At 41.0% G+C, this 25,837-nt stretch overlaps 1 protein-coding gene across 2 annotated transcripts in view; it reads left to right on the forward strand.

Moving 5' to 3' along the window:
• The window catches only part of SPEF2 (sperm flagellar 2), a 237,957-nt gene that overhangs the window by 159,938 nt on the left and 52,182 nt on the right, over positions 1-25,837 (forward strand). For both annotated transcript variants that reach the window (XM_082264268.1, XM_082264269.1), the window contains exons 21-24: positions 8,117-8,259; positions 9,216-9,343; positions 10,787-10,925; positions 24,844-24,981. In XM_082264268.1, coding sequence (XP_082120394.1) covers positions 8,117-8,259; positions 9,216-9,343; positions 10,787-10,925; positions 24,844-24,981 — 548 coding nt within the window. The remainder of the gene's footprint in view (positions 1-8,116; positions 8,260-9,215; positions 9,344-10,786; positions 10,926-24,843; positions 24,982-25,837) is intronic.

Raw genomic sequence — 25,837 nt, forward strand, 5'->3', positions numbered from 1 at the left:
CACAAAAATATGAAAATGACAACACAGACAGAAGAGAGAGATGACAGCACAGTTAGGGGACAGAGATAACATCAAAGAAAGAAAGGTGACAGCTAAGAGAGGGGACACATGGCAGCACAGAGAGGGGACAGATGACAACACAAAGACAGAAGAGTGATGGCAGCACAGAGAGGAGGCAGAGATACACTGAAAATTATAAAACGCAATACTTTTGTTTTTGCCCCCATTTTTCAAGAGCTGAACTCAAAGATCTAAGACTTTTTCTATGTACACAAAAGGCCTATTTCTCTCCAATATTGTTCACAAATCTGTCTAAATCTGTGTTAGTGAGCACTTCTCCTTTGCCGAGATAATCCATCCACCTCACAGGTGTGGCATATCAAGATGCTGATTAGACAGCATAATTATTGCACAGGTGTGCCTTAGGCTGGCCAAAATGAAAGGCCACTCTCAAATGTTCATTTTTAACACACAGTACAGATGTCGCAAGTTTTGAGGGAGCGTGCAATTGGCATGCTGACTACAGGAATGTCCACCAGAGCCGTTGCCGTGAATTGAATGTTCATTTCTCTACCATAAGCCATCTCCAGAGGCGTTGCAGAAAATCTGGCAGTACATCCAACCAGCCTCACAACTGCAGACCACATGTAAGCACAATCAGCCCCGGACCTCCACATGCATCATCTTCACCTCCAAGATTGTATGAGACCAGCCACCCGGACGGCTGCTGCAACAATCGGTTTGCATAACCAAAGAATTTCTGCACAAACTGTCAGAAACCATCTCAGAGAAGCTCATCTGCATGCTCGTCATTCTCTTCGGGGTCTCGACCTGACTGCAGTTTGTCGTAACTGACTTGAGTGGGCAAATGCTCACATTCGATGATGTCTGGCACTTTGGAGAGGTGTTCTCTTCACATGTGAACCCCGGTTTTCACTGTACAGGGCAGATGGCAGACAGCGTGTATGGCGTTGTGTGGGCGAGCGGTTTGCTGATGTCAACTTTGTGGATCGAGTGGCCCATGGTGGCGGTGGGGTTATGATATGGGCAGGCATATGTTATTTACAACAAACACAGGTGCATTTTATTGATGGCATTTTAAATGCACAGAGATACCGTGACGAGATCCTGAGGCACATTGTTGTGCCATTCACCTACGACCATAACCTCATGTTGCAGCATGATAATGCACGGCCCATGTTGCAAGGATTTGTACACAATTCCTGTAAGCTGAAAAGCTCCCAGTTCTTGCATGGCTAGTATACTTACCACACATGTCACCCATTGAGCATGTTTGGGATGCTCTGGATCGGCGTATACGACAGCATGTTCCAGGTCTTGCCAATATCCAGCAACTTCGCACAGCCATTGAGGAGTGGACCAACATTCCACAGGCCAAAATCAACAACCTGATCAACTCTATGTGAAGAAGATGTGTTGCACTGCGTGAGGCAAATGGTGGTCACACCAGATACCGACTGTTTTTTGGACCCCCCCGGACCCCCCCCCCAATACAGTAAAACTGCACATTTTTGAGTGTCCTTTATTGTGGCCAGCCTAAGGCACACCTTTGCAATAATCTTGCTGTCTAATCAGCATATTGATATGCCACACATCTAATAGCACAAAGATTGGGCCAAGATAAGACAGAAGAAGAAGGACAACTTGGAGAGGAAAAAAGACAACCGTTCTGGGAAGGAAGAGAGATAACATAGATAGAGAGAACAGATGACAGCCCAGTAACAGAAAGAGGAACATCACAGAATTTGAAGAAGGTTACACATGCCTTTAAGTGTACATGACATTATTTAAAGTGATCCAAACAAATGGTGGCGAAAAGTATGGGGGAAAAGGAAAGGTTTGGAAATTCATGGAAGATGTTACAAGGAGGCAGGAGAACAACTCAGTAAGGAAGGGTTTCATGAAAAATAGAATAGAGGGCCATTAAATAGTGGATGTAGATAGATTATTTATGAAGAATACAGATATTGTTTAGTGCACTTTTACCTTTATGTAACACAACTTCTTCTAGAATATTCATAAGCGTTTCTAAATTCCCATGAAAGTGCTTATGTATGCAGTATTCTTATTCTCTCATCTACCACACACGACACACACTCATTCTTTTTTTCCTAAAACACGAATCATATCTGCGTTGACTAACTTTCAAAATGACTACTTAGAGCAGATTTTGGTGAAAAGCATTCAGTCTTCCAGGTGAGCAGGTCCATCAGCATAAAGGTCAGTGATTGCAGCGCTGCTAGTAGAAAATATATATATGTTCTGAAAAACAATATAGTGATCTGCAACTATTGTTTGTAAATAGAAATGTACGGAATGATGAATTCAATCATCAATAAAGTGCCAGTGAGTGCAAATTCTGTGCAAAACGATAAAGATCATAAATAGTGCAGATATTACAATGTAAAACTCATATCAAAAAATTGCAAACTGATTGCCAAATACAACAGTCCATGAATAGTCCTTATAGTTAAAACAGGAGCTGGATGCTTAATCTTGCTGCTTCGGGGTATCCCCCTTAGGGTATCTACTTACCACTATGTGGTTAGGTTGTAGCAGAGTAAGCTGATGTTTGTCCTGTAGCTCCTGCAGGGCTGGTTGGGCTGTGTGTTGGAAGCGATCCTCTTTCACAGTGTGGTATTCCCGGGTGTCCTCATAGAAATAAAATAGCTGGACATAGTGAGGACCGTTTAAAATACATTTATTTATGTTAAAATACAATGGGATACTCACAAACGAATAACATATAAAAGCCTGTATTTGTCTATCCTCGGTTCGGTGGTTGGCTGCTCCACAGCGTTCTCCTCACCGACCGGAGCTACAGATGACGATGTGTTCACAGCGAAACGCGTATAGCCATTGGCCGAGAGGCAGCCACGTGACTTCCGGTCGGTGAGGAGAACGCTGTGGAGCAGCCAACCACCGAACCGAGGATAGACAAATACAGGCTTTTATATGTTATTCGTTTGTGAGTATCCCATTGTATTTTAACATAAATAAATGTATTTTAAACGGTCCTCACTATGTCCAGCTATTTTATTCCTATGAGGACACCCGGGAATACCACACTGTGAAAGAGGATCGCTTCCAACACACAGCCCAACCAGCCCTGCAGGAGCTACAGGGCAAACATCAGCTTACTCTGCTACAACCTAACCACATAGTGGTAAGTAGATACCCTAAGGGGGATACCCCGAAGCAGCAAGATTAAGCATCCAGCTCCTGTTTTAACTATAAGGACTATTCATGGACTGTTGTATTTGGCAATCAGTTTGCAATTTTTAGATATGAGTTTTACATTGTAATATCTGCACTATTTATGATCTTTATCGTTTTGCACAGAATTTGCACTCACTGGCACTTTATTGATGATTGAATTCATCATTCCGTACATTTCTATTTACAAACAATAGTTGCAGATCACTATATTGTTTTTCAGAACATATATATATTTTCTACTAGCAGCGCTGCAATCACTGACCTTTATTCACTAAAAGCACTAGCACTTTTCCCTTGCAGCAGGCAGCTAACCACAAACACTGAGCTTATTGACACTAAACACTCCACAAGCGGGAGGTCCACAGTCTTAATAGGACCATCAGCATAGCACAGCAGGATTTATTAGCAGAATTTTGTTTGACAATTTTCGATTTGGAACTCTTGTTCAATTTTCTAATAGTTTAGTGGAGTTAGATTGGGGTTTGTTCTTGACCATAGTTATGAGAACATTTGAAGCAGTATGGAAAATTTTTCTTGAAATTCTAACCTTAAATGGGGTTTTGTTTTGGGAAAATTATACATATAGCATATAGCAGGTGTGGATGAAACTATAGGGGTTTTAAAAGAAATTAGCTGATTCAGCAATAGAAAGAAAGAAAGCTCGGACTAATTATTTTTCTATAAACAGTCAAACGAAAATCTATTTATGGCCAACTTAAAGTGATTTGAAAGGTTTATTTTTTTCCAAAGTAACAAACTTATCATACTTACCTACTCTGTACAATGGTTTTGCACAGAACAGCCCTGATCCTCCTGTTCTGGGGTTCGCTGCCAGTGCCCTTCCTGTCTTTGAGTACCCCTCCTATCACGCTGCTTGCTAGGGGGGTACTCGTGCATGCTTGCTCCTGAGCTGCACAATATAGGTACATCTCATAAAATTAGAATATCATCAAAAAGGGAATTTATTTCAGTAATTCAATTCGCAAAATGAAACTCATATATTTTATATAGATGGGTTACACACAGAGTGATCTGTTTCAAACATTTCATTCTTTTAATTTTGGTGATTATGGCTTACAGCTAGTAAAAAACCCAAAATTCAGTATCTCAGTAAATTAAAATATTACATTAAACCAATAAAAAAAAATATTTTTAATACAGAAATGTTGCCTTTCTGAAAAGTATGTCCATGTACAGTATAATATGCACTCAATATTTGGTCAAGGCTCCTTTTGCATGAATTACTGCATCAATGCGGCGTAGTATGAAGGCGATCAGCCTGTGGCATTGCTGGAGTGTTATGGAAGTCCAGGTTGCTTTCATAGCGGCCTTCAGCTCATCTGCATTGTTGGGTCTGGTGTCTCTCATCTCCCTCTTGACAATACCCCACAGATTCTCTATGGGGTTTAGGTCAGGCGAGTTTGCTGGCCAATTAAGCACAGTGATACCATGATCATTAAATCAGGTATTGGTACTTTTGGCAGTGTGGGCAGGTGCCAAGTTCTGCTGGAAAATGAAATCGGCATGTCCATAAAGCTGGCCAGCAGAGGGGAGCATGAGGTGCTCTACAATTTCCTAGTTGAGGGCTGCGCTGACTTTGAACTTGAAAAAACACAGTGGACCAACACCAGCAGATGACATGGCTCCCCAAATCATCACTGACTGGGGAAACTTCACACTGGACCTCATGCAACTTGGATTCTGTGCCTCTCAACTCTTCCTCCAGACTTTGATTTTCAAATTAAATCCAAATTAAATACAACATTTTTCACAGTCCGCTATGATTTGGTGAGCCGTGTCATCTGCTGGTGTTGGTCCATTGTGTTTTATGTGTCAAGAGGAAGATGAGAGACACCAGGCCCAACAATACAGATGAGCTGAAAGCCGCTATCAAAGCAACCTGGGCTTCCATAACACCTCAGCAGGGCCACAGGCTAATTGTCTCCATGCTACGCCGCATTTATGCAGTAATTCATGCAAAAGGAGTCCCAACCAAGTATTGAGTGCATACTATTCTGTACATGGGCATACTTTTCAATAAGCCAACATTTCTGTATTAAAAATCCTTTTTTTATTGGTCTTATGCAATATTCAAATTTTCCGAGATACTGAATTCTGGGTTTTCACTAGCTGTAAGCCATAATTATCAAAATTAAAAGAAATAAATTCTTGAAATATATCACTCTGTGTGTAACGCATCTATATAAAATATACGAGTTTCACTTTTTGAATTGAAATACTGAAATAAATTAACTTTTTTGATGAGATGTACCTGTATGTGTCTATTGACACCCACACAGTGTGGCTCAGATTTAATCGACAGCAGTGGGAGCCAATGGATTCTGCTGCTATCAATCTACCCTATGATAAGGGAGAGAGAGAGCAGCCCTGGACCAAGACCAGGCTCGGGTACGTTTTTAGGGGGCTCGGGTGGGGGCTACTGCACCTACTGCATCTTGCTCACATTCCATGAGCTCAGTGTCCTCTATGACATTTAGTTTCCCTGCAGTCTTCTTTTAGTTTCCCTTTTGGAAGCTCTGATTGTCCCTCATACCATTTTAGGGTTCTGTCTAGTAGTACACAATGCCAATCTACAACCCTATCATTATACATGGTTATGAGCTATGGATAATGCCAAGTTTCAAACACTGTCTATGGCTTAAAGAGAAGTCAAGGCCTTGTGTTCAGTCTGGACTGAAGGAGTAGGGCTGTCCCTAGTCTTAAAGAAACTTAAGCAGCCCATAGATAACTTGTTGTTCTTTCCATCCATTACGGATGGATCTATAGATTGACTTAAAAACAATCAGCCTGCCTATACTGTACATGGATCGAATCTTGGCTGGTCCCTGCTGAACCAGCCATATTCCAATCCATGATTTCATAATCCAAATAACTTTCTGTAACTTGCTTTACAGAAAGTTATTTCTCCAGTAATATTAGTTGATTCAGTTTGGTGTACAGTTAGATAAGTTGCAGAACCTGTTCTCCATGCAATACTTGCCAACATTTTAATATCTGCTGTGTTCAGGCATCTACCAGTGTCCACTAATTAATAAATTAAAATTCATAGTTACCAGCTCCTAAAAATACACAGAGGCTAATCCAGTTTATGTTAACAGGTATTAGGCTAACTATTGCTAGCTCATAGAAACAAAATTATGTGTCATTCTCTTGAGCTAAAAGAAAAATATAATGGATCATGGCACAGGAGAAGATGGTTGCTCCACTCGAGAACAACTCGAGTAGATTTGCTGCAATCTGGGAACCATAGGCAAACTTTAGGAAAAGTTCCAATCTCATTATAAGGGCTTTCCACTTTTTTTGTCAACAAAACTTAAAGCGGAGTTCCGGCCTTAAAATCGAAAAAATCAATTTTGGGCCATCCGCTTGATGAGTGCAACCTGAAAAAGAAATGGATACTGCCGATTTTTTTTTTTGGTCATTTACCTTATTATAGAAGAAAATATACTCACCTTCCTTCCACTTCCTCCCTCTGTGCGGGCCGTCTTTTCCGGGTTTGCGATGACTGCTGGGAGCTGAACGTCATCGCTCCCAGGAGTTAATGCGCCTGCACCGGCCCTGCTAGTCACTTCTGGTTCAGGCGTGGCATTCCCTGCTAAACAGCTTCTGGGCATGCCCAGAAGCTGTGCAGGGATGCCGCGCCTGCACCGTAAGTGATGAGCGGAGCCGGTGCAGTGCATTGTGGGACTCCGATGTGACGGAAGAGGACACGAAGAGGGACGCTGCGGCTTCAGCTGCCCACACCTGAGATGGCAGCGCTGTAGAAGAACTTTCAAGGTAAGTATTTCTTCTTACAGGTAAGTGCGACCCGGGACAGTTCAGAGGCTATCCATTATGGAATGTACTAGCCCTGACTGTCCCGGGGGTATTTTTAGCTAAAATTGACCCCCGAGGCCGGAACTCCGCTTTAACCCACCCTGATCTTTATTTTTAATTTTTCCCGCTTTTCAATTATCACTCCAGTCAGTATACTTCCTTTTTTCTATTATTCTCTTTCCTTTGCCTCTTTCACCCTCAGCTTCTTCCTCCCTTCTCTAGGTGCATAGTCATCCCCTGAAAACTAGATTGAGTAGGGCATACTACTTTTGAATATTTTGGGATTGCTCATCTACATTCTATGTTATCTATTTCTTTTTTCTTCTTAGTTTCTGAAGAACAACAATATTACTGTTTGATAATGTTAATTGTGTGATGTTTCTGCACATAACCTCGAACCTCCTTTTGTCTCTAAACTCAAGAGTGCGAACACTCTCACTGTCTCCGCTCCCGGGACGCATTATGTTCCCTTTAGGGGCGTCTGGGGGTTTGTGATGGATGGTTTCTCCCCCCCCCCTTTTTTTGTCTTTATCATTCCACTCTTTGCCTTAAACTCGAGTCTGGTAGGTTTTTCAATTGCAGCTCTTATCTGATTGTTATCAATTATGGTGCATGGTACATTGTTTGTTCTACTCTCTTCAAAGTTATTGCTTTTCCTATGTTAAATTACTTCAATAAAAATTAGTGAAATAAATTCATAGTTAACTATGGATCAGTGAATCCCTGTGATCTATGTTCACACAGGAGCTGTTCCTGCCATTTTAGCTGGGAAGGGCTCCAGGCAATCTAGAGAGATCCTATGTAACTATTGTCCTGGAAAGACCTTGGAATACCCTGTAAACACTAATGCTTTAAATGCAGAACACCCAGTCAAATTGAATTTTGGGTCAACATAGCTCCTCCAAACATGCAAATTGAACATTTTGTTAATTTAACAACAATAGAAAATGTCAAAAATCAATAATCACATTTTAGTTGTACCAGACATATAGACTTGTTCACTAATGAATTTCTTAATTTTCTTTTGTGCATCTGTAAGGATCCGCAAGGGGTCGTTCACCTGGAAAGAAAAATAAGTCAGCCCCAGCTACTCCTGAACCTCCAGCACCCACACCTCTGGGTCCTCCACCCATTCAGCCTGGGTCTGCGGAATGGGTTTATGTAAACGAGCCACTTTCCAAGGTATGTGCTGGGACTTGTAAAGATGCTTATTTAGTTTAATTGTGGCCATACAAGCTTCAATTCCAATATTAGTTTGATGTGTTATTAGATCTAAATGATCAAAATCTGCAAACAATTGAATAGCTAGAACTTCCCTTTCAATCAATTTAGTTTTGATTTAGACCGCATTCAATCAAAGAGGGCAGAACATTTTGATCATTTGGCAGCACCAAGTGACTTTGTTCATGAATACGATTGTATTTTGATTGATCAGAATAGGGGATTACATGGTGGAAACAGCGATGCGATCCATAACTACGATTATAAGTTAGGCTCATATCTTACCTATCAATTGAAACCCATCTCCCCATGTTTGGCATATCAATCAAATTGGTTGTCTCAAAAGAGATCAGTCAGTAAAGAATATTACTAATTTTTCAAAGCATGCATTGCCACCATTAAAAGAGTTTTCCTGACACCAACATGGTGGCATATTACCACATGCATGCTGCCATGGACTGGTGCCAGGAAGGAAAAATTACTGTAAGTATTTGATACAATTTTACTTTTTTCAAGCATTGGAGAAATGGGTCAGCACAGGTGAAGTTGTGCTGATATCAATCATCCTATCACATGCAAGCAACAAATCTTGTTGTTTTACTGTTCCTTGCATACGATTGGGTGTTCTTTGCAAAGCTAATTTTCACTTTGTTTCAACTCATTCACTAAAATAATTCACTTTCCACTTGAAGTTAACATTCACTTTTAGGCTGGGTTCACACTTAATATGGATGCGGCTCACAGTGAACATACTCTACTCCTTTAGTAAATCAACCCCACAGTGTAATAAGCGTTATCGTATGAGTCTATATTATTGACATATTATTGATTATTTCTTAAAAGGTGAAATGTACAAAAGGGTTCTATGGCCTCCACAGAAAATGGAAATGTTAATCTTGTCAACCTCTACTCATTAGGACATTCCAGAGTTCCTGGTACCTTACTGGGAGACTATAGAAAAGGCATATGAAGCTGCAGTCAAAGCCGGATTAAAGAGTATGAGACAAGAACGCTTCATTGTAATTCATTATCTTTATGATATAAGGTAAATTATATTGTTTATATATCACCTAATATATATGTTATGAAATCTGAATGATTTTAATTATATCCAAAGCAAAACTGTTTTGATTTTAAATTTGAAAAGGGTATAGAAGGGTTAAAACCCTTGCCAGGTTTATTTTGCCAACTTTGTCCTATGGGGGGATCTCTCTTCACTTCCTGTCTTGCACACACAATAGGAAGTATGGAGATATCTCTCCAAAGTGAAGGTAGTCTCCTCTTAGACAGTTACCAGAATAAGAGTCTCTAGTAACAACTCACATTTGGCAGTAACAATGGTTACAAGGACAATTAGAGGGAGTAAATCTTAAAAGAGGGGATTTCAGAAAGGCCCTAACCTTACCTACTCTATCTAAAATAATAAAAATGGCTTTTGTTCCACTTTGACGTAGAACTATGGGTGAAAAAAATGGCATGATGCAGTCTGTCAATAGCAATAACATAGCATTTTATTGTTCTTTTATTTACTATTAATTGATTATTATTATGGAATAATATTTTTTTTCTATTTTATATTAATGGACTACTTTTAGGATCAACAGGTAATAAAACAATGTTACAGGGGGGACTACTGCTACTGACAGACTGCAGCATATATTTGGTTTTGAATTTTGCCTAAAGTTAAACTTCAAGTATTAAAGCAGAACTAAACTGATGGATTTAACGGTTTCAAAAAAGTCGCTTGTGCTCTCAACCAAACTGTCAAGCCATCAAATGGCTGGTGTCATAACTGATCACATGTGCAAATCAATCGGAGGCTAAGCTGGCATTTTCTTTGGCTAAACAATAGGAGGGTTTAGTTCCACTTTATGTACCAGATATTATTTCCAGGAACACTTTTCTAGCCCTTCACAATCGATTATCAAGGAATGGACTCTAATTCCAGATAAACTGTTAGCATTTATAATAATTGTTATAATTTTATAATTGTTATTATTCCTATCAGGGTGTAGCTATAAATAACTGAACTGATACTAAGAGGATGATTTATAAAGAATATAAAGAATTATAAAGAATTTCCATAGCCATACAAAAAAAAAAAAATGCAAATTAAGAGTAGAAGGGAATTTAATAAAAACCAATAAGTGTTCACTAAGGGTTAATAAAGGACCACAATGTTGTTAAAAAAAGTTTTTTTTTTTTTTTTTTGCTATTTACACTAAGGCTCCTTTCACACCCATGCGTTCTGGATCGTGGTTCTGGATTCTGCCCACAATTCCTGAGTCGTTTGACAAATCGCGGCAAAATCGCGCAAACAAATTTGTGGGACGCCTGTGGCCCAAAAGAAACCCCAGAACTTTTTTTGGGCGACAGGTGTCCCATTTTGGCAATGTGACAGTGTCTCTTTGAGCTAGGTAAATTAATAATGAAATTGTTATTTTTTGTAATTGACAAAGTTATCAATTAAAAATGTTGATTTTTTCAGGAATAAATTTAAAGATTATCTAAAACGTCCAGACCATAAGCAGGAGTTTGTCTCCCAGTGGCAATCCAACTTTAATTCCATACCAGAAGATCTTTGGGAAGATGAGGAGACAAAAGCAGAACTGCATCAAAGGCTGGATGTAAGTAACACTTAACTACTTAACTACTTCCATTCAGAGCCAATTCTGACATATCTTTCCTATATGTAAAAAAAATACTTAGAACCCCCAAACATGATATATTTTTAGGCAGAGGCCCTAGAGCAGGGATCCTCAAAATATGACCCTCCAGCTGTTGGGGAACTACACATCCCATGAGGCATTGTAAAACTGACATTTACGGACATGACTAGACATGATGGGAATTGTAGTTCCTTAACAGCTGGAGGGCCAAAGTTTGAAGACCCCTGCACTTGAGAATAAAATGGTGGATTTTGCCTATTTTTATGTCACATGATATTTGTGCAGTGGTTTTTCAAATGCAAATTTTTGGGAAAAAATACACTTTAATAACTTTAATGTACAAATAAACAATCTATTTGCACAATATAGCTCCAGGTTTGGGCAAGGCCAGCAACCTAACAGGTGCCCTTTAGGTGCCTTCTCCTCAAAAGTAGTAAATCTAGGATTAAGGATAAGAATATCAGGACACACAGTTACTGTTTTAGTGCAAAAGTAGGGAATAAATAAGTATATAAATGGAAGCAGAGAAAAAACACTTAGTAGACTGGTCCTTTATTGTGATGCGTGACGCATTGACCTATACTGACATGCACGAGACAAAGGGCCCAAGCTTAACCTTTGGAGCTGAAGAAAGACACTTAAAGACTGAACCTCAGAGGTTTTGGGGCTGTGTATAAGATCCCTAATGCCTGCCTTTAAAGCGGATTTTAACCCATAACAACTTAAATTATTTTTTTATTATATAATATTCTTTAGCAAGGAACATACTGTACATTCCACATTAACAATTATGCTACCAAAAGAAGCGTGTGCTGTAAATTGCCTCCAGCATTGCTCCTGTTTTTTCTTGCTGAAGGCTGCCATTTTGCTGAAGCCCAGAGCCCCTGAACAGCAGAAAATCATAAAGCAGAACTAAACCCATCGATTTAACGATTTCAAAAAGCAATTACATTACCGGATAGCTGTCACATTTGCTTCTTTCCAAACTGTTAAACCATCAAATGGCTGGCATCCTAGCTGATCACATGTGCTGCACCATGGCAAATGAAACAGAAGCAGCTTCCTTGGCTGTAAAGGATAGGGGGGGGGTTTAATTCCGCTTTAAGGCTGTCAGTAAATCGGCCTCTAAAATTCAACAGTGCCTGAAAGGCGATAGCAACTGAGCATGTGCAGAGCAGGACGAGACAGTGTATTACTGGATTATAGGCAGTATAGACACTTATTTTTAATGTTTTACATAGCTATACCTGCAAAAGGGGCCAGCCTGAAGTGATCTAGCAGGGCTTCATTTTCTAAAGTTCCATTTTAAGTGTTGTTGTTCATTGCTATACTTTAAAGTTGAACACTTGTCAAAAAAATAACTGTGTTTTAAGGGCCAGTTCACACCCCATGCAGTCCAGCGCATTTTTTTTTTCCTGTATCAAAAACGTATGGATTGTAGGTTATATGGTTTTCAATTGCATAGTTCACACCAGTGGGGTCAGTTCCAGTGCATTCCAGTTCCAGAAAAAAAAGTAGGACATGCTGCATTTTTTCTGAGCTGGACTGCACTGGAACGCGGTAAAAGGCATCAAAAATGCACCAGAACGCACCTAAATGCACTGAGACACACATATTCTTATTTAGGGGTAGGAAAAAACTGGACTGCATCAAAATCGCACTGGAATGCCTTAAAAACACATCAAAAATGCAAATTTGTGTTGTGACAGGTTCCCTTAAGGATAACCAGTCAAGAATAGGCATTTGTAAGAACTCAAATCTCCAATCTATAAGTTGTTATAATAGTGCAGCCTTACCACCCAGATAGAGCTGTATGTACTGATATTTGGTTGTATACTCTCCCTGTCAGAGAGATGTCAGTTCACTGACAATCTGTATGCTATCCAGAGAGGCTTCCCTGTCTCCTGCCTGAGTTCAAGGCTGCTAACAGACACTCTGTCTAAACTTTCACAGTCGAGCAAAATATCAAATAGAGAAGCCAGTATTTTCTTTCATGTAATCTTGACGATACATTAAAGCGGAGTTCCACCCAGTGAACGTTTTTTTTTTTTATAAAAATACCCCCGGGACAGTCAGGGCTAGTACATTCCACAATGGATAGCCTCTGATCTGTCCGGGTTGCACTTACCTTTTAGAAGAAATACTTACCTTGAAAATGTATTCTCCAGCGCTGCCATCTCAGGTGTGGGCAGCTTGAAGCCAGCGCGATCCTCTTCTGTGTCCTCTTCCGTCTTCTTCGGTCCCACGATGTACTGCACCGGCCCCGTCGTCACTTCCGGTGCGACAGGGTCATCCCTGCACAGCTTCTGGGCATGCCCAGAAGCTGTTTAGCAAGGTATGACGGCGCCCGCACCGGAACTGACGTCGGGGCCGGTGCAGGCGCATTGATTCCTGGGAGCAATGACGTTCAGCTCCCAGGAATCATTGCAAGCCAGGAAGTGACGAATCACCGTGGCCCCCGAGGGGAGGAAGAGGAAGTAAGGTAAGTATATTTTCTTCTAAACGAGGTAAGTAAAAAAAAATTGCGACTATCCATTTGTTTTTCAGGTGACCTGGAGCAAGAAGATGGAGGTAAGTATAATTTTAGGGTGGAAGTCCACTTTAAGGCTCAGTTCACAATGGTGCTATGGAAGACATTGCATGTGATTCGCACAGCATGCACAGATTGTATGGCTGAATTCACATTGCATTCGGACCCAACTCGTGCAGGACCCTTTTTTTGGTCCGCACCTGTCCGAATTGACAAATCTCACTGTGATACGCGAACCGATCTGGGGTGTCATTAACTTTGTATTGACACTTCCAGCGGTTCGCATATGGCAGTGTGAACTGCCTGTGAGTTTGGTGCGATGCGGGAACCCATTTTCAAGCTGACCCGATTGGGCCACCCATTGACCTCTGTATTGACCTCAGTGAATGTCCGCTGACACCCGCCTGGCGTCCGAGCCAACAAGATCCGCTGAAATCAGACGTATGGCGATATGCTCGCCATCCATCCAGCAGGTCAGATCCGATGGGATTGGATAAAAATGGACAGGCTGTCTGTTTTCATCCGATCTCCCCATAGAGGAGAGCTGGACCCTGACAGGTACGTCTCTGCACAGTGAGTGGAGACGGACCTGTAATCCGCCTGCTTAGCGGGGATCATCGGAGCGATCCCTGCTGAGCAAGTGGAGTCTGTCAAAACGGATCCGCCCCGTGCGAAAGGGGCCTTATTATACCAAAATGACTGCCACGATAGATGTCTTGCACAGAAATAAACCTGGACTTTATTGGCACAGCATTATAAACCATCACAAATTTAATTTAAAAAATCATACAAACTTTATTAAAATAATTAAAATCACAAGCCAAAATACAATATAAAGCAAAGACGAGATTGAACCCATCAAGAACACAGAAAGGGGGAAAAATAAAGAAACCCCCTTACAGTAAATACCCTCTGTAAAACTTGAAATCAAGGCATTACATTGCTAATTTATGTGTTTTATATATTTACTGACGCCCTTTTAGTCTTTATGGTCCTAAAGAACCTATAAACAGGTGAAACGCGTTGGCCTTCGGAATTGGAATAGTACATCTTTAGCACCTTATACATTGGGAAATATGTTATATCCATTAGGTATTTAGATTGGTGCCTTGATTCCAAGTTCAACAGAGGGTATTTATTGTAGGAGGTTTCTTTATTCTCTCCCCTTTCTTTGTTCTTGATGGGCTCAATTCCAACTTTATTTTATATTGTATTTTGGCTTGTGATTTAAATTCTTGTAATAAAGTTTGTATGATTTTTTTAATTAAATTTGTGATGGTTCTCATGTTGTGCCAGCCTGGTTTATTTCTGTACAAGACATATATCTTGCCAGTTTTTTTTTTTTAGTATTCATAGTTTTTTGGATATAGGTATTTGAAGGTCCTATTTGTTTACATTTTTAACACCTTTATTATGTATAAGAAAAATGTAGTAAAGATATTTTTTTAGCTCCCTCCCGAATGCTTTTAGTCCCGGTTCACATATATGCGATGACATATAAAATAAGGTCTGCAGGCATCGACCACAAGGTTTGCTCTTGGATACGAAACTGGTTAAAAGGGCGTGTCCAAAGGGTGTTAGTAAATAGCGTATGCTCAGACTGGTCTGGGGTGGTAAGTGGGGTCCCCCCAAGGCTCTGTCCTGGGACCAACTTTGTTCAATTTATTCATAAACAGCATTGAGGATGGGATCAGTAGTTCTAAATCAGTTTTTGCAGATGACACAAAATTGGGTACGGCAATAACTTCACAACATGAGGCAGATATCTCACAGAGTGACCTGAACAAAATAAATAATGTGGAGAAGTGTAAGGTTTTGCACTTGGGGACTAAAAACATAAAAGCACAATACACTTTAGGGGGGAAACTTTGGGGGAATCAAAAATGGAGAAAGATCTGGGAGTCTTAGTAGAGGATAGGCTAGGCCAGTGGTTCTCAATTCCGGTCCTCGGGACCCACTAACAGGCCAGATTTTAAGTATTACCTTGGGGGATGCAGACTAGAATACTGCAATCACTGAGCAGCAAATGAGATCACCTGTGATGTAATTTAGTTATCTTGCAAACCTGGTCCGACCGCATCTGGAGTATTCTGTCCAGTTCTGGTCGCCAGTCCTCAGGAGAGATGTGTTGGAGCTGGAGAGAGTCCAGAGAAGGGGAACTAAATTAATTAGGGGATTGGAGGACCATAATTATGAAGAGTGTCTGCAATCGCTTGATTTATTCTCCCTGGAGAAGAGACGCCTGAGAGGGGACATGATAGCAATTTACAAATACCTCAACCGTGATTTCAGCATAGAAAAAAAAATGATTCAGTCGCAAGGATTGCATGAGGATGCAAGGACATACAATGCGATTAGAGGAGAAGTGTTTTAACCTCAGGCAATGCGGGGGGGTTCTTTATTGTTAGGGTTACAAGATTGTGGAATTCTCTACCACAAGAGGTGGTTTCTGCGGGAAATATGGCTACTTTCAAAAGACTCTTGGACGTACATCTCAAGGATCAGAACATTCAGGGGTATGAGAAATGATTACGGCCACACACACCTACACAGGTTGAACTGGATGGACTATTGTCTTTATTCAACCTCAACTACTATGTAACTATGTAATGTAAGACACTGCATGTGATTTGCAGCGCACTGCTCTGAAAATCACATGCAATGTCTGTACGATGCACATTCAGTCATACAGATTTTATGGCTCAATTTGCATCAGATTCGGACACAACTCGCACAGGACCCATTTTCGCACTGTAATATGCAAACTTATCTATGGGTGTCGTTAACTTTGTATTGACACCCCAGCGATTTGCATTTGGCAGTGTGAACTGCCTACGAGTTGAATGCCATGCGGGAACCCGCAGTAAATTCGCAGGGTTCCCACATCACATCTGTGAACCAGGGCTTAAAATGTCAAATGCTAATGTGTCTGTTGAATGGAGTTACTTAACGTGTATGTAAACCAAAACATTTTTTTTCAGTATGTTCAACATCATGTACCACTGTTTACCGTTTTCCTAAAGCGGAGTTCCGGGCACAAAAACGATATTTTTTTTTTGTGCCCCTCCGCTAGGTAGACCTCACCTGAAAAGGAATTGGATAGTTATTTTTTTTTTGTTTACTTACCTTGTAATTGAAGATCGAAGATACTCACCTCAGAGTACTTCCTCCCTCGGAGCCGCGGCTCATCCCGTCACTTCCTTTTTTTCAAATTATATCTTTATTTCTTTAAATTCAGTTACATAAACATTTAATACATTTTGACTTCCAAAATTATAATATACAAAACATCTATGTCCCACATTCGGGACAAATATCTTTCATAATATTCTATAACTGAACCCAAATCTCCCATTTTTCCTTATCTTTTCCCTCTTTCCCCTTCCCCCCTCTCCTCCGAGGTCCTAACAACAGACAAAAAAAAAAAAGGGATAGTTAATACTCTGTTATTCTAATTTATCTATTTTCTGTATGCTAATGGGCTGGTTCTTGCTCTGTGATTACAGATTGGCCTTCCTCTGAGTTAGTATAATCTATCCACTGTTTCCATTTCTTCTCATATTTATCCGTTTGTTGGCGGGCTGATAGAACCAGTTTCTCCAGGCTGCTTATCTCCTCCACTTTCCTCATCCACATGTTTATATTAGGTGGCTCAGTCTCTCTCCATCTAAGGGGTATGCATATCTTTGCTGCGTTTACTAGATGGGGCATAATAGATTTTCTATAATTTTGCACCGGTTTACTGGGGGCGTGGAGCAGAAAGAGAGATGGTTCTTTAAGAAAGTTGCATTTCATAATCTTCTGTATTGTCCTCCAGATCTGTTCCCAAAACACCTCTAGTTCAGGACATGTCCAGAATACATGAAGCATTGTCCCTCTCCCCGCTCCACATCTCCAGCAACGGTCGGTGTTTGCTACAGAAATTTTATTCAACTTAACTGGGGTATAATACCATCTGGTAAAGATCTTATAATTCAGTTCTTGAATTCTCACGCACGTTGAAGTTGAAAATACTGACTTAATTATTTGATTTTCTTGTTCTATTGAAAATATGGTACCCATTTCCCTTTCCCATTCCCTCAGGAACGGAAGTTTTCGCCGTTCTGCTGATGTCATTATCAGGGAATACAATTTTGATATAGTATGTTCCAAAATCCCATTCTGGATACATATTTTTTCAAAAGGTAATACAGTTTTGTCTCCCTGAGATGGCATCTGCAACGTCCCTAGAAAATGGCGTAATTGAAATGCTCTCTATAAATCTAGGCCAAAATGGCCTGAGACACTTGTTAGTTCCTCCATGGTTACCCATCCTGTCTCTGAGATAAAATCTGATATCTGGAATATTCCTCTCTCTGCTAATATCTTAAATTTCTTATCCCGATATCCCGTCTCGAAGTGGGGATTACCCAAGACTGGATACAGGATGGAATTCTCCCGTATAAGTTTTTCCTGTTTGAATGTTTTCGCGCATATTTTAATTGTGTTTCCTATAATAGGATGGTTCTTCATGGATGCTGGTATAGTTTTATAGCACCATGGAGCTCTTTTCAGTAAGATCTCACATTGTGCCTGCTCTAAGTTTGGCCATGTCTTATATTTCCCATGACGGCACCAGTCAATCACTCTTCCCAGTTGAATAGCTTGGTAGTATTTCCTCATGTTCGGAACTGCCAGACCCCCCTCTGATTTTGATTTAGATAGATATTTTTTCCCTATTCTCGGACGTTTTGATTTCCAGATGAAATTCATTATCATGGTTTCGATCTGTGACAGGAATCGAGATGGGATATGGATGGGAAGTGCCTGGAACATGTATAGAAATTTTGGTAGTACACTCATTTTGACTATATTGCACCTGCCGATCCATGAATACATTCCCCCTTTCCATTTTTGCAATAATAGATTTATTGATTTTAGTAAAGGGTTGAAATTTAAGCTAAATAGTTGCGTTATTTTTGGTGTAATCCGTGTCCCAAGATATTTTAGGGCCTTCTTTGTCCAATTCAACTTAAAATTTACATATAATTGTTGTTGAAGTGCCTCTGACAGTTCTATTCCCATTGTTTCGGACTTAATAAAGTTTATCTTCATATTCGATTGAATACCGTATCTCTCCAATTCATATAACAAATTGGGAAGTGATATAGTTGGATTTGTAATCGAGAATAAGACATCATCCGCGTACGCTGATATTTTATATTGGTCCTTCCCCGCTTTGATACCCGAGATATCAGGATTCATGCGAATTTTGCAGAGAAAGGGCTCCAGTGACAATACGAACAGGAGTGGAGACAGGGGGCACCCCTGTCTTGTACCATTTGTGATTAAGAATTCTGAGGAGAGAACTCCATTTACCTTTACTCTAGCCGATGGAATTGAGTAACTCTGTTTTATCCATTTTAACATTTTCTCTCCTATTCCTATGTAGCGTAGGACAACAAACATATACTCCCACCTAACCCTGTCGAACGCTTTCTCTGCGTCAGTGTTTAACAGGACCGTTGGTATCTTATTCTGATGTATTATGTGTATTAGGTTCAGTAACTTGGTCGTGTTGTCCCTTGCCTCTCGGGTTGGGACAAATCCAACCTGATCTAAATGGATCAATTTTGTCAGGTATTTCTGTAATCTTACTGCTATAATCTTTGTAAAAATTTTGAAATCAGTATTCAACAATGAAATTGGTCTGTAGCTTTTACAGGAGGAAGGGTCTTTCCCTTCTTTGGGGATTACCGTTATATGAGCATGTATGGTTTCTTTGGGGATACTATTCCCTGCACCCCATGAGTTAAACATATCTCTCATGAATTCTTTCTGGTATGGGATTAACTTTTTATAATAGTGTATAGTAAATCCGTCAGGACCAGGTGCCTTCCCTACTTTGATATTTTTAATAGTTTCCATTATCTCCGCTGCTGTAATTGGAGATTCAAGAATCTTACTCTCCTCTTCTGACAATTGGGACATTTGTGAAGTTTGTACATATTCCTCCAACTGCGTATGTGGAACTATCGGGGTTTTCAAGTTATATAGGGTTTCATAATACTTTTTGAATTCTTGGGTTATCTGTTTAGGATAGGTGAATCTCTGTCCTGCATCGTTTACTATATGTGGTATATAAAATGTCAGGTTTTGGTCTCTAAGCGATCTTGCCAAAAGCCTTCCACATTTGTCCCCTGATTCATAGATATTTTTTTTAGTTTTCTGAATTGCAGCTTTGGCTCTGAAAGATAGGAGTTCATTAATATCCCTTCTTATTTTTAAAAGTTCTGCCTTTCCCTCTGTTGTCGGTGCGTGCTTGTGTTTTGCTTCTGCTTTATGTAAGGATTGGAGTAAATGGTTTAATTGTTTATTTCGTTGTTTTTTGATCCTAGACCCATGTTTAATTAATATCCCACGTATGACTGCTTTGTGAGTTTCCCATATTATACCTGGATCTGAGTCTTCCGTGGTATTAGTCAGAAAAAAGAATTCTATTTCTGATTCTACCTCTGCCATAGTCTCACGGTCCTGTAAAAGACTTTAGTTCAATCTCCAAGTTGTTTCTCTCCTTTCTCTTTTGTTTGGTAACTCATAAGTTAATATAATTGGGGCATGGTCGGACCAAGTCACTGAACCTTTATATCTTTATATCTTTTATAGCGTGTAGTTGACTGTGTGGAATTAGAAAATAATCTATACGGGAGTATTGTTGATGTAGGGAGGAATAAAATGAGTAGTCTCTTTCTCCTGGATGTCTAAGACGCCATGCGTCTATTAATTGCCCTTCCTGTAATATTTTGGCAAACTTTTTTTGTACCCTAACAGGGATTGAGGATACTCCCCGTGATGTATCCTCTGTTGGAATCAGGGGAATATTCAAATCTCCCCCTATTATTACTTGTCCTTCCCTAAACTCATTGAGTATATCCATCCCTCTACCCAGGAATCCATCCTGTTTTGTGTTTGGGACATACATGTTGACTAATGTAACTACGGTCTCCCGTATAGTCCCTTTTATAAATAAATAACGACCATTTGGGTCATTCAAGATTTGCTTACATTTCCAGGGCAGACTCCTTGATATCAGGATGGATACACCCCTTGACCTTGCCTCCAAGTTAGTTGCGTGGTAGACTATAGGGAAAAAATTATTGCCTAGCCTTGGGCATTTATCCTCTCTGAAGTGTGTCTCCTGTACCATTGCTATATCCACCTTTGATCTTTTCAAGTCATCTAATAAGATTTTCCTTTTTTCAGGCACATTAAGGCCCTTTGCATTAATAGATAAAATTCGTATGTTTTCCATTGTATTAACGGAAGAAAGTAAAGAAGAAAAAAAAAAAAGAAATTTATATCAAAACTTTAAACCCCCCAAAGGATGAGGGAGGAAAGGGGAAAATACCCGCTTGATCTCTCAGTTATAAGAGGTCACTAAGTAGCTTTGCGCTGAGTTGCTCCTCCAATTATTATTGGTTCTTTGAGCAGTTTCCTAAATGGGGTTATGGTTGGATTAGGCTAGAGAATGAAAGAAAAAAAAAAAACAGAAAAAACAATAAGAGGTACTCTCCCCTCCCGCTCCCGGGTCCCGACACAGATCATTTCCATAGTCTAATGGCATTTATTTATATACATTCACTTTCTCCTTCGAACCCACCCTCCTCTCAATACATCTCTATCTCGCTCTTTAAGCTGAGGCTGGGAGGATGGAGAAAAAAAGAAAAAAAAAAAAAAATCCCCCCTTCCCCCCCCCTCCCCCTCAAAACCAGAAAAGAAGAAGGGGGGGTGGGGGGGGGAAAGGGCAGGCAGAGGGGAAAACCCTCCCCCCTCCCAACCCCCCCCACCCCCCCATCCCCCCTCCAGGGACCAGTTTCATACCTCCTTCATCATTCACTGGTTCCCTCCCCTCTCTTAGTACTCCAGTCATTGAGCTGCTAGTTAAATCTTCCTCCATCCTCCATACTTCCCTAGAGAGATCTTACATCTTTAATCTCGCCAAAGAGAGAGAAAAAAAAAAACAGGTGAGTGAACCCCCCAGTCTCCCTGTCTTATCACCCTCTTCGGGACCCCCTTAGTTCGGTCCTATTAAAACTATTAAGTGCTTAAAAAAAAATAAAAACCAGGAGGTGCTGTGTAATAAAATAAAATATAGATTGAATATTTATATTGTGTTTGTTTTGTGGAAACCACTTCCCCCTTTCTTATCTCTTGTTCCTTCTAATTCCTCTATTTACTTAGTGTATTCAATTATCTATTCATTTTGTGTAAAAAACCGTACCCACACCAAAAAAAAAAAAAAAAAAGATAAGGGGGGGGGAACCCAAAAAAAAAAAAAACCCCCCCACCAAAAACTCACACCCTCTTTACTCAAAAGAGAACCATATCTCCCCACCTCTACAATCGTGTACGTGTTTCTAGTGATATTTATGGAAAACACCAAATAGCAAAACCAAACAAAAACAAAAAAAAAAAAAAAGGGAAAGAAGGAGTAAAAAAAAAAAAAAAAAAAGAAAAGAGATAAAAAGAGAAAACCCTCCTTCAGCTTATATGATCAATTGAGTCCGTGCAAAAGTTCATATTCTGTCCAAAGGGGTTAGGAACTCTACCCTCTGTCTCTCACCAGAGAAAAAAGAAAGGGGTGAGGTGTATATATCTTTAACAGTTAAGCAACATGGTACAACATATTATTCACCCCTTGACAAGAGAGAGAAAAAGAATGGGGGATAAAATTGCGGAGAGAGGGAGATGCCAGGAGAACATAATATAAATTATATGAATATGGCTTCCCTCTCCCCCTTCCAGAGACCAAAAAAAAAAAAAGGGGGGGGGTCAAATTCCCCCTTGCCCCCCACCCCATCCCCCTCTCCTCTCCATCTTAATCCTCAGTTTATCCAGGTTTCTCAAGCATGTACTGTCCTATTTCCATCCAGCCTCCTTTCACGGGGTCCCCCACTTGGGTACCCCCTTGTTCTTGGGGGAATTGCAAGCCAGTCTTGTACTTGTACAGGTTCAGTACCAAGAAAATCAAATAAGTTATGCAGGTCTTCTGGGGTACGAAGAACAAACGAGTTGCGTTCCTTAAAAAAAGTCACTGCTAATGGGTATCCCCATCTGTACTTGAATCCTAGCTGTTTTGCTCTTTCCAGCAATGGCCGTAATAAAGCTCTACGGTATAAAGTGGATTTAGACAGGTCCGGAAGTATCTTTATTTTGGCCCCTGCAATTTCAACAGAACCTGTAACCCAGGCTTTACGGAGAATCTCCTCTTTCTGTCTATAATAGTGTGTTTTACACACTATGTCTCGGGGTCTGTTGGGGTCTGTGCTTCTAAACCCCGCAACTCTGTGGACCCTGTCTATTTCCATGGGGGCCATAGGGTGAGAGGTAGGAGCTAGCAATCTTAGAAAAATATCTCTCACCTTCTCCTGTAGGTTTTCCCCTTCCTCCTCAGGGACACCTCTCAACTTCAAATTACCCCTGCGGCTCCGGTCTTCCAGGTCTTCCATGTATAGTTGCATATTGATAGTAGCTTCAAACAGTGCTTCTGTAGTTTTCCTTATTCCGGCCACTTGTTCTTTAACTACAGTGATCTCAGTTTCCTTTGAAACAACTCTGTTTGATAACTGTGTCATGTCTTTACGGAGCTCTTGCATATCTGTCCGGTGTGTCTCCTCGATCCGCATAATCAAAGCCTCTATTTCCGCTTTTGTTGGAAGTGCTTTCAATAGGTCTTTGATATCCGGACTCTCCAGCTCCTGTTGTTTAGTGGGGTCTGGTCCAGCTCCCCTCACTGCTATTGCCTCCGAGCTTATAGTTTCCTCCGGCAGCTTTTCCCCTCTCTCTGTGTGATGTATACCTTGTGTGTTCAGTTTGGTCTGTGTGCCCGCACGTGCCGCCGCCATCTTGGCTTCAGGCGTTCCAGGCAGCTGATGGGAAAAGTATTGTTTAATGTCTCCTGATCTCCTCTGCGGGTGGCGCCTTTCCGCAGCCGAGCGGTCGCTAGTCGAGCGGGTTACCGGGCGGGTCCTGGCCGGTTTGCTTGTTTGCATGCCGCGCTAACAGTGCCGTGTCGGGCTGGTCCGGGAGCGTGGCGGTCGGGAGCTTCACTCAGACGTCCTCACATCACGCCCTCTCCAAGCCACTCCCCCAGGTGATATCATCATCCCGTCACTTCCTGTCTCGCTATGATTCCTGAGAGCTGAACGTCATAGCTCCCAGGAATCAATGCGACGGCACCGGCCCCGCTCGTCATTTCCGGGCAACGCTGCATTCCCCTGCTAAACAGCTTCTGGGCATGCCCAGTAGCTGTGGAGGAATACGGCGCTGCACCGGAAGTGACGAGAGAGGCCGGTGCAGGCGCATTCTGGGACAAGAAGACACGGAAGAAGACACAGAAGAGGACCGGGCCGGCTTCAGCTGCCCACAAGAGAGATGGAAACGCTGTGGAAGAAATTTTATAAGTAAGTATTTCTTCTAAAAGGTAAGTACGAACCGGGACAGATCAGAGGCTAGCCATTGTGGAATGTGCTAGCCCTGACTGTCCCGGGGGTATGTTTAGTAAAAAATTACTTCTGTGCCCGCAACTCCGCTTTAAATTGGAACCTCACTGTATCTGAGCACCACAAACTGAAAACGCTATTTAATTCATTTTTAATATTCAAATAGCAAATAAGCAAACTCACCCATCCATGTCTCCATGCTTTATTTTGTTGAGAAATCACTTTGAAATACTCCCCCTTAGCATTTCAAGCCGCAGCCATCTTGAATAAGGGCAAATGATTCATGTAGCATTTACTTCCTGAAATCCATCTGCCTTTAGCTCAGGCGTGCAGGCAGGAGGTGTGCATATCCGAGAAAGTCCCCTCCTCCCCTCCGCCACATGAAAGAAAATAAATGCACATGAAGACTCCTGGGATGTATGGTGGCATAATAATGGCTTAGGCCAGAAACCAGGAAGCAACTGAAAAAGATTTAAAAAACATAAAACTATATATAATATAATATAACTTGCTACCTATGTACTAGTGCTAGCAGCAGAAGGCTTAAAAAAAAATTTTTGTCAGGTACCTGTTCCCACTTCTGCTGGAATCACCTAGGTCAGGGATCCTCAAACTACGGCCCTCCAGCAGTCGCAGAACTACACATCCCATGAGGCATTGTAAAACTCTGACATTCACAGACATGACTAGGCATGATGGGAATTGTAGTTCCTGAACAGCTGGAGGGCCGCAGTTTGAAGACCCCTGACCTAGGTGATTACTGTATAATAATAATAATAGTTTCATATGGTTAAAGGAAAGCCTATTATCTAGCATCCGTCATCTTATCTTGTGCATTCAATTCTGCTTTATTGTTTGTTATAAGGATCTAAGAGACTGCCTGTGGGACATCTGTGACAACAGGAAGGAGGAAGCTGAACAGGAGCAAGCGGACATCATGAACGAAGGCTGGCTGCAGGATCATCTAGGGATCCTCATGAACCACTTCTTTTCTTTGATGCAGGTAGATGGAGGAAGCAATACTTTTGTTTTCTTATTCTAGTAAAAGTTATCCGGAATATTTATAGAGACAGTACAGATATAACTCAGCCTGCAGCTGTGTGGCCACAACAACTATCAGAATATATGCTTTAAAGTGATTGCAACCTTTTTTTTAATAGTAAACATGTCACACTTACCTGCTCTGTGCAATGGTTTTTCCCAGAGCAGCCCCAATCGTACTCTTCTGGTGTCCCTCTCTATGCTCCTGGCTCCTTTTAGGCAAGTACATCTATAGGAAGCTGCTTCCTATGGGGGCACTCGCGCGGGCTCAATCCTGAGCTACACCACTTGCATTTATAGACACAGTGTGGCCTGGTTCGGCCCCCGCCCCCCTTATTGATGCACCTGGGGAGCAAAGGCTGGCTCATGTAGTCCGGTAGTCTGAACCAATAGAAGAGCTACATATAGTTACATAGTTTGTGAGGTTGAAAAAAAGACATCAGTCCATCCAGTTCAACCTACTGTAGCTCAGATTGCTGGAAACGTTAATGCTGGATCCAGTAGAAAGGTGTCAGCTGCAGACCTCTCAGGGTGCCCATGCTGACCTGTGTCCACAGCCAAAAGGCTATGTTTAACCACTTCAATAAAGGGCATTTTCACCCCCTTCCTGCCCAGGCCAATTTTCAGCTTTTAGCGCTGTTGCAATTCGAATGACAATTGTGTGGCCATGCAACACTGTACCTAAACCAAATTTATATCCTTCTTTTCCCACAAATAGAGCTTTCTTTGGTGGTATTTGATCGCCGCAAGGTTTTTTCTTTCTTTTCTTTTTTTGTTTATGTTATAAAATTTTGTAGATGAATACATTTTTCCTGCAC

Source organism: Pelophylax lessonae, assembly GCF_965119305.1.
Source record: "Pelophylax lessonae genome assembly, chromosome: 1".
NCBI lineage: Eukaryota > Metazoa > Chordata > Amphibia > Anura > Ranidae > Pelophylax > Pelophylax lessonae.